This window comes from Rhinoraja longicauda, chromosome 10, assembly GCF_053455715.1.
Source record: "Rhinoraja longicauda isolate Sanriku21f chromosome 10, sRhiLon1.1, whole genome shotgun sequence".
Lineage (NCBI taxonomy): Eukaryota > Metazoa > Chordata > Chondrichthyes > Rajiformes > Arhynchobatidae > Rhinoraja > Rhinoraja longicauda.
The window spans coordinates 29,610,436-29,620,346 of NC_135962.1; the positions used below are offsets into that span (position 1 = coordinate 29,610,436).

The 9,911-nt window shown below is 40.0% G+C and overlaps 1 protein-coding gene across 2 annotated transcripts; it reads right to left on the bottom strand.

Moving 5' to 3' along the window:
* Positions 1-6,473: 6,473 nt before the first annotated feature.
* Positions 6,474-9,911, bottom strand: cfl2 (cofilin 2 (muscle)). 2 transcript variants are annotated; one of them, XM_078406540.1, is made up of 4 exons: positions 9,766-9,911; positions 7,687-7,994; positions 7,471-7,547; positions 6,474-7,388 (listed from the first exon to the last, which is right to left on the bottom strand). In XM_078406540.1, exons 1-4 carry the CDS (start codon positions 9,766-9,768, stop codon positions 7,264-7,266), a joined length of 513 nt encoding a protein of 170 aa, XP_078262666.1. In that variant the 5' UTR covers positions 9,769-9,911; the 3' UTR covers positions 6,474-7,263. The 2 variants fall into 2 exon arrangements, with proteins under 2 accessions (XP_078262666.1, XP_078262667.1); XM_078406541.1 differs by lacking the exon at positions 9,766-9,911 and adding an exon at positions 9,450-9,602.

Sequence of the window (9,911 nt, forward strand, 5' to 3'; positions counted from 1 at the left end):
ACAATACAAACATACAGTTAACAATTAAGAATAAAGCATAACCACATCAAAACAATAAGGATATAACACTACGGTCTAAACATGTGGGTGACAATAAACCAGAGCAAAAAAGAGACTAGACTTTGGTTATTGAGTAGAACTACTATTCGTGGAAAAAAAAGCTGTTTTTATTTCTGGCTGTGGCTGCTTTGACAGTCCGGAGTCGCCCTCCAGAGGGAAGTGCTTCAAAGATTTTGTGGCCAGGGTGAGAGGGATCAGAGATGATCTTGCCTGCTCGCTTCCTGGCCCTTGCAGTGTACAGTTCGTCAATGGGGGGAAGGTTGCAGCCAACAACCTTCTCAGCTGATCGAACAATCCTTTGCAGCCTCCGGATGTCGTGCTTGGTGGCTGAGCCAAACCAGACCATGATGGAGAAGGTGAGGACGGACTCAATGATAGCAGTATAGAAATGGACCATCATTGCCTGTGGCAGATTGTGTTTCCTCAGTTGCCGCAGGAAGTACATCCTCTGTTGGGCCTTTTTGACTGTGGAGTCGATGGTGGCCCCCCATTTAAGGTCACTGGAGACGATGGTTCCAAGGAACTTAAATGACTCCACAGATGTGACTGTGGTGTTGTTGATGGCACCAGGACACCATCAATTTTATTAGTTGTCTGCTTAATATGGTCAGAAGTGATAGTAGAATTAGGCTATTAGGCCCATCAAGTTTCCTCCGCCATTCAATCATGGCTGATCTATCTCTCCCTCCTAACTGCATTCTCCTGCCTTCTCCCCATAACCTCTGACACTTGTACTAATCAAGAATCTATCTCTGCCATAAAAATATCCACTGACCAGGCTTCTACAGCCTTCTGTGACAAAGAATTCCACAGATTCACTACTCTGACTAAATAAATGTCACCTCATCTTCCTAACAGAATGACCTTTAATTCTAATGTTATGACCACTAGTCCTAAACTCTGCCACTAGTGGAAACATCCTCTTCACATCCACTCTATCCAAGCCTTTCACTGTTCTGTATGTTTCAATTAAGTCACCCCTCATTCTTCTAAACTTCAACGAGCACAGGCCGTGACGACAAATGCTCATCATAGGTTAACCTATTAATTCCTGGGATCATTCTTGTAAACCTCCCCTGGGCCCTCTCCAGAGCCAGCACATCCTTCCTCAGATATAGTGCTCAAAATTGCTCACAATATTCCAAATGTGGCCTTACCAGCGCATTTGCTTTGAGTGGGTGGGCAAAGCATTTGTAAATTAAGTTGAATGTCCGTGAATGCAAAACAGGTTTGACATTAATTTTTTCCCCCTCAAATGTTAACCCCCCCCCCCCCCCCCCCCCACTGGAATTAATAGATAAACTAAAGGATACACATTTAGAACCTTTTTCCCTCAATGGAAACAACAAATAATAGAGCAGTTTTAAAGTGAGAGGGGCAAAGTATAAAGGTGGGCAGGGCAAGTTTTCATATATGGGGGGGGGGGCTAGAATGCATTGCCAGGAGTGGTGGTGGAGGCAGGTAAAATAGATAAATTTGCCTCTCTGAACAACTTGACTCCCATACATGCATTTGAATGAAATAGTTGCTGCCCTTTGCTCATAACATTCCTTACATAACCTATCACGTGGAATAATTAATAGCATTGGCGTATAATCTTAAAAATAGATTACAGATCAGCCAAAATGGAACCTGGTTTATTTTGCACAAGTATAAGAAATTTGAACATATTTCCCTCCAGACTAAAAATTCCCAAATAACTGGAATTTAAGATTTCTTAAGAAAAGGTAATGGAGCATATGACAAAATGGTATTGAGATGCACCTAATGAATAGAACAGTGCAAGTGGCTTACACTTAAAGCTCATTAAATTGTTTTCTCATGTTTAATACTTGCCACCTCAGACAGTAATACAAGGATTATGAAGTATCTGAAGAAGGGTCCCAACCCAAAACATCACATATCCATGTTCTCTGGAGATGCTGCCCGACTCACTGAGTTACTCCATCACTTTCTGTCCTTGGGGACTATTTACAAATTCCATTGCCTGGTCAGCAGAAATTCATATTGGTAGTCTGATTTTTAAAATCATTAATGTGATAAATGACTGTATGCTAACTGAAATAGTCTGGATTAATTCCCAGTCAAGAAATTACTACAGAATTGGAATATCACTTGTGTTGTTTTAATTTTAAATGACAATAATCCTGTTTTATTACACCCAGATTGAGAGCAAACAATAACCAAAATCAATTTCCAATAAACAAGACTATAATAGTTTAATTACCACCATTCTTTTTATCAAATCTGAATGTGCAAAGTAGATTTTGCAGTACAAATTGCTGAATGGCCATAAATTTCAACGCCAAAATGCTCCTCTAAGGAAATAAGTAAAATTACAGAGACAATTAAAAATGAAAATGGTAATCTCCACAATCAAAATATGCCAATCCTAATAGCTGTTCCCCATCTATGAAGAAGGGTCTTGACCCGAAATGTCACCCATTCCTTTTCTCGAGATGCTGTCCGACCCGCTGAGTTATTCCGGCTTTTTGTATCTATCCCCATCTATGTTAGTTGTACGTCATTGGTGAGGTCACACTCGGGAATATTGTGTTCAGTTTTGGGCAGCTTGCTGTAGGAAAGATGCAATTAAGTTGGAAAAAGTGTATAAGGATGTTGTCAGAATTCAAGGGCCTGAGGGAGAGGTTGGGCAAGCTAGAAAGCTATTCCTTGGAGGCTAAGGGGTTATTTTGTAGAGGTGTATAAAGTTAAAGGGGAATTGATAGGCTGAATGCAGTCTTTTCCCAGCACAGAGAATTAAGAACCGGAGGGCAGAGGTTTACTGTGAGGGGGGAAAGATTTGATAAGAATTTGACTTCTTATCAACTTTTTTTAAACAGAGGGTGGTGGGACAAGCTGCCTGAAGAAGTTGAAGCAGGTTCAATAACACCATTTAAAAGACTTTTGGGCAGTTATACGTAAACAAAAGGAATCGCAGATGCTGATTTACAAAAAAAAGTAGAGTGCTGGAGTAACTCAGTGGGCTAGGCAGCATCACTGGAAGACATGGATAGGTGACATTTCATGTCAGGACCCTTCTTCTGACAAGTTCATGGAAGGATAGGTTTAGCAGCATATGGTACAGGAAGGGGCAAATAGGACTAGCTTAGGTGGGGCATGTTGATGCGCATGGACAGGTTGGACTGAAGTGCCCGTTTCCATGCTGTGTGATTCTACAATATCAGGAATACAGAAATTATTATTGGTGATTGTGACTGGAGTGACAAAAGTTAATTTAGAGACTCATTCTTACGATGTGTACACCAGCTGAGATGGTGTTCAGTCCCAACACTGCTTTTTCCCCAAACTACTTTTGTCAGCGCCATAGGTGGCCGCTATTTGTATACATTGGGTATACAAAGAATTTCACTGTGCCCAGTCACATGTGACAATAAAATATTCCATTCCATTCATTTGTGGATGTGCCCAGAGAACTAAATTGCATCAAATTTCTGACTTCAGTTTTCTAATACAATATTTTCTTGAAGAAAATTCAAAATCTTCTCCTTGCAAGAATTCTACTTACAGTATTTGTTATTTGAAATCCTCAGACTACAGAATACTAAACAGCAACTGCTCTAAAAAGCTGCTAAATGGAGGTGGCATTATCCAGGAACACCATTTAAATTATTTTAAATCCGAATGGCATGATTATAAATGAATAATCAACTCCATCTTTGTATCACTACCTTTCAATAAACGGAATACCAACATATTAATCAGGCAATTGACAAAATTAATTATTTTAATAATAAAAATATTAATTCTTGGGTTGGTCAATTTAAAAAAAAAGTTTATTTTATTAATACGTGGAAATAAAACTGATCGCTGTCCTTTTAATAATCAGTTCTGAAGTAGAAATGCACCCACCAAATACTAAATATACTGAGGCTTGACTACTTGTAAAGTATAAGTTAACTACCCTTCCAAAAAATTATTTCAAAATTCATCAACAGTACTTTAAAATCTATTCCATTTTGCCTCACCTTAGTTTCCACAGGATTACACTTACCAAAAAAATTACTCCATTTCTTCCTCCCCAAAACATCGTTTCGATTCATTAAGCTAGTTAGTTCCGAAATATCTTCAGTAATTTTCTTGTCAAAAGACGTTAAAATCTAACCAGATACCCACAACTTTGTACTCAAGAGCAATTCTTATGGTTTGGCTTAATATTCCAAATCAAGTACATTTCAGATAAATACATTAAAGTTGAAGAAAACTACCATTTTATCTCGTAACTTAAAGCAAATGACTCAGTATCACTGCTCTCATTACCTTGATTTTACAAATATTACAATTATAGGGTCAATAAATGTTTTAAGCGACAGTGTGCATCTTCATTTCCTAATAAAGTGTCTGAATTTAGTGTAAAAGTCTTGCAAAATAATTCTTCACAACTTTGGCCACGTGGAGATCAAAATCATTCTCATATTGCACAATGCATCTATACCCCTTTGTATTTAGCTGGAGACTAAAATTTGCAAAAGCTGCTATTTCCCTCTAGAAAGCTGTTTGCTGCAGATTAGTGTTGAGACTATTTGCTGTAAAATACATTTAGCAGTAAATTTGTATTTATTGCTGCTTTGCCTCCAACTCTTGGGCAACAGTGCAGATCTTAGGCTGATGGTGAGTTTGAGTTTCGACCAAATTGCTGGCCATAAAGTTTAACATTGAAACATTTCAAACAAAAGGAAATTTTAATACCAATGATTAAAAGAATTGGCAAAGATAGGAAAGGGGAGTTGTTGTTGCAGAATAGGACCATAAACCTTACAAATCAAGTTAGGCTACTCAGAGATAATTTCAAAAAGCACTTCACATCCAGGAGAGGCACTTTCAAATAACAGTGCAATTGAAAATTGAAATTTTTGTTCAGGGCACTACATATTAACAGTTATGAAACAAAGTCCATGAATGGAGTTAAGATACAGATCAACTATGATCTAATATGTGGAACAGACTCAAAGTGCTGTTTGGCCTATTTTAAAAACTACTTTGATTTAATCTTCAAATAAAACTACGATGAATAATTTAAGATATTACTGCACTTATAAATATCTAATTAAAACAAAGATTTTGAAACAACCAATGGCAACCATTTGGGACAGCACTTGGACTCAACCATCCTGGATATCAGTCTGAAGAAGGGTCTCGACCCAAAACGTCACCCATTCCTTCTCTCCAGAGATGCTGCCTGTCCCGCTGAGTTACTCCAGCATTTTGTGTCTACCAGCTGCTTTATCAGTGTGGATTGAGATAAAATACCAAATTATTTATACTACATGTTGACCATATGCAGGTCACCTTTACACCATTTTGACTGAATGTTTCCCAGCATCTTCTGCCACTATATTGCAGTAAAGTTAAAATTGTCAAAGATAATCTTTCAACAAATTTGCATAATTAAAAATAGCTTCCAGTGTACAAATTGCATGCTGTTCCAAAGAAATCTGTTTACTTAAGAAAATAGGATTTAACAGTAAAATGTTCTGGGCGAAGTTACATGAAGATCATACAACTTCTTCAGACGTTTACCATTGTTTTTTTTCTATTATTTGCGAAATGCATTCTTTGAACATGTAATATTTGGTAGCTATGATTGGCTGACTGGCAGGAGTTCACTTTTATCCAGTACTGGAACTATGTCCAGTTTTGCCATTTGTGGACAAGGATGACAAGACACAAAAGCATGCGTTTCCCATAAATAGCCCTGACTGGCAAAGGATTGCTCACAGTATGCAGATCAAATTCTCTAGCAGAGCAACTGTTGGCAATGAGCCAACTCCAGTAACTAATAGCCGACATCCAAGTGTAACCAGAAGTCTTCTCAAAGTTAACGCATAAAAGGGATTCGGCATATTCCAGTTTTATTTTTTTAAATTAAGCAGTTTTTGCATGTCCTCTTAGAATTGCAGAATGTTTTTAGTATTTTCCCATTCCATTTAAATGTTCGAAATTGGATTAAAAAGTGTAAAAGTCTTGAAATTTGTACAAGAATTTCCAGGAACTTAAAATGACCATGTTCATCTGGTCTTGATACTCAATACATTTAAGGAAATAATTCATTTTATATTGATTTCAACCAGACAATATTTTATTGAAATGCTAACATCTTAAATGCAGTTCTCTGGAATCAGTTTTTGCTACTAACTAGCTGATTAGTTAAGGAATTTAAAGCTTGCCAGAAAGCAATCAATATCATATAGAACTTCAATATGCTATTTTGAAAATACCAATTTAATACAATTGGAAAATTATTTCTAGTTTTGAAAATTATGGAATTAGCAAAGCACTAAATCAGACTGAAAACATCATGGATATTTATAAAGGAGGATCAAATAGAATGAGGTTGCAATTTCCCATTGGCACTTTTTATCACTGAAAATAAAAACAATGCAGCAATCGGCCATAAACCACAAACTTTATTGTAAGCGTGGCCAAATTTCTGATCTCAAAAACAGTGTTCCATTTAAGGCTCCAGTATACAGTAACTGCCATCATGACTAATTTTGCACGTCTGTTTCAATGTTTAAAAAGATTAACATGGTAAACATTGACTCGCATTCTTTTTCAGTAGCGTACATTCCACTGGAAACAAAAGGCAACATAAACAACTCTTTCCTTAAGGTCTGCACAACGGGAATGAAAATACAAGAGCTACAATTCACTGATGATGCAACTACAGAAACTTGGTTGGCATTCCTTTTTTTAAAAACAAAAACGTTACAAAAAGTGCTTTTGATGCAAAGTGTAGAACACATGCTGCCATGACAAAATGATATCAAGGCAGGAGTGGGTTATGAATGCACAAGAGCCTCATGGAACTATGATCAAGTGCAATTTTAACAATAACAGTGGTGAATTGATGGCTACCACCTGACCAGTGGACAATACTCGAGGTTTTCAAAAGTTTATAATTAGTGTTCTAAACTACTCACAAAAACGTTCTCATTCATGGTACAAGGAACAAGGAATGCATGCAACGACAATTATTTTGGCTAGAATGAATGATGTGAAAGCATTCCTTGAGATTCTACATAAAACTACAGGGATCATACAGTCTAAGTGCAGCCGCAGATTGGCTGCTATAAATTAATGAGATCTCCTTTAGGTGGAAAAAAAACTCTAAACTATTCCAACTCTGATCAAATTATAATAGAGCTGCAGAAGTGGAAGCTCCATGGGTCAAGATGGCACTCAATTGTCATTTTGTAAGGATATTCCTTCAAGTGAAACCACCACATTGCCTCCCAGTTTTTCTGCGAGCGTAATACGGTCCTGAATTTCTTCTATTCCATTAACTTGCCATTCATGTTTAATACCTGAAAAATAAAAACAAATGTGGTAAATCTGTTGTTAAACCACGTAAATTTAAAGGCCTTTTAAGTCAATAAAATGTATAACCTGTAAATTTCTTTTTAATAGCATCCTTTGAGCTAGCGTATATCATCTTGCTTTTCAGGGATGCCTTATCTGGAGCCCTAAATGGATAAAGCATGAAAGTTAATGCCCAATGTACCAATATTGTTTTAATAACTGATAGAAGAAATCATTTTGATATTCATGTTCAGCAACATAGACAGGCTTTAACAATCTACAGAACTCATCTTTAACACATACCAGAATATAAATACCAAATCTTCTTTCTTGGATTCTTTTGTCTCGTATGTAGCATCATACAAAGCATAACGGCAGTCGGTCAAAGGTAGTAACTTAACAAAGGACGTGTAGGGGTCCTGCACAGATTCTCCAATTTCGCCCACCAAAATTTCTCTGGCATCCTCTACAATGATCTGCTTTTTATCATCACTAAGACAGAATAGCACTGCTTTCTTTCTTTTTTTGACTTCTTCTGGTGATGAGTATTTCCTCACTTTCATGTCATTGAAGACTTTAATAACTTCATCGTGCACTGTTACTCCAGAGGCCTTTATTACAATAGAAAAGTTAAAAACAAAATAAGTACCACATATTTTGTAGCTATTGCAAAATTAGCATATAAATGAATAATCCTGTGCTTATATTCTTTAAAAATAATTTAGAAAGGAATTTCACAAAAACACATTTGCTTTTAACAATTAATATTGACGTGAACTGGATAGAGAACATCTCTTCACTGTTTCTGCGCGTTAAAGCATCGATGCCACAAGCAGCATCAGTTCCAATGATGCAGTGGATTCTGACACAAATTACAGCAAATTGTGGTATGCGACAGTTGGGGGGAGCATCTGAGCTGAATGTTATAACAAAAGAACCAAATCTCGGATTCACCCACTTTTATTTTTCAAATGCCTTATACCCTTCATACAGATTATCACGGTTCAACCCTTGAAACAAAAAGCCGGGATGGCTGGGCGACGCACTGATTTAAACAATGACTGTGTGTATTTTATATCGAGCGACTCGGGTCATTGTGCACAATCCCGCCTCGCCCAACCCGGCCTTTGCACCTTTCACGGCATCAATTCCACCCACCCCAACGGATTTATGTTTTGTTATACAATTAGAAAAATAAACGATTTCAGATTACCAAAAGAAAACTAAAATAGGAAACGTTCCTCCAGTTTCTGGAACTGGGGATTAAAACTGAAGGTGCTACGTCGTCATTTCGCCGGAGAGACTGGGGTCCGACACCCCCCCCCCCGGGCTCCGCTCGCCACCACCTTCACACTCGGCAGCATTTTACTGGGACTCCATGCACCGCCGGGGAGATGGAGGGAGATAGGGGGAGTGGGGGTCGCAGGGGTCCGGCCTCGCCCCGACTTTCACAGCTGCGTCATTTCACCGGCAGCCACTGCTGGAAAGAGCCCGTGAACCGGTACCATAGTCCGGTCTCACATCGGACTCCGCCGCCGCTACCATATCATATCATATCATATATATACAGCCGGAAACAGGCCTTTTCGGCCCTCCAAGTCCGTGCCGCCCAGCGATCCCCGTACATTAACACTATCCTACACCCACTAGGGACAATTTTTACATTTACCCAGCCAATTAACCTACATACCTGTACGTCTTTGGAGTGTGGGAGGAAACCGAAGAACTCGGAGAAAACCCACGCAGGTCACGGGGAGAACGTACAAACTCCTTACAGTGCAGCACCCGTAGTCAGGATCGAACCTGAGTCGACGGCGCTGCATTCGCTGTAAAGCAGCAACTCTACCGCTGCGCTACCGTGCCGCCATTCCGTGCGGCTTGAATCTGTCCGAACCAAGGCGCCGGCATTTCTGCTCAGTCATGGCTCCTCCATCCCACCATGTCCCCCACCACCCACAAATCCTGCCCGACTCCCCAAACATATCCCCTCCCCCCACGGCCATGTCCGTCCCTCGTCCTCGCACCCCCTGGCCGGTTCTCCCACCCGCGACCGCCGCCTGACCCACCTTCCATAAAACAAGGTTTTCAGATGGTACAATAGGGATTGAAATTGTGATGTTAATGAATGTGCGAGCGGGGTGGCTGCAGGTTTCGTGCCGGCTGCCCCCTCTCCCATATCGCTGCGGCGACTAAAATTAGGTTAAAATGGCCGCTGAGAACTGTGGTTGCACTTGTCGGCAACTTCCAGAAGGTCCATTAAGGCGACCCCGCCGCACGATATCCTCCCCCTCCCCCCCCGGCGAACGCACGGTGGAAATGCGAAGGCGGCCACCCGGGCTGGGTGGGTGTGGAGGGCACCGGGCCGGACTGGGGCTTCCTTACCATAGCGAGTGAGCGGCGACAGTGAGCAGCCACGCACGGGATGGAAGCGGCGGCGAACGATGGACCGTTACTTCAGCTGCAGGGAGGGGGCGGAGGGCGGGCTGGACGGGATCATTCACAGGGGGTTGCAGTGGAAAGGATGAGCC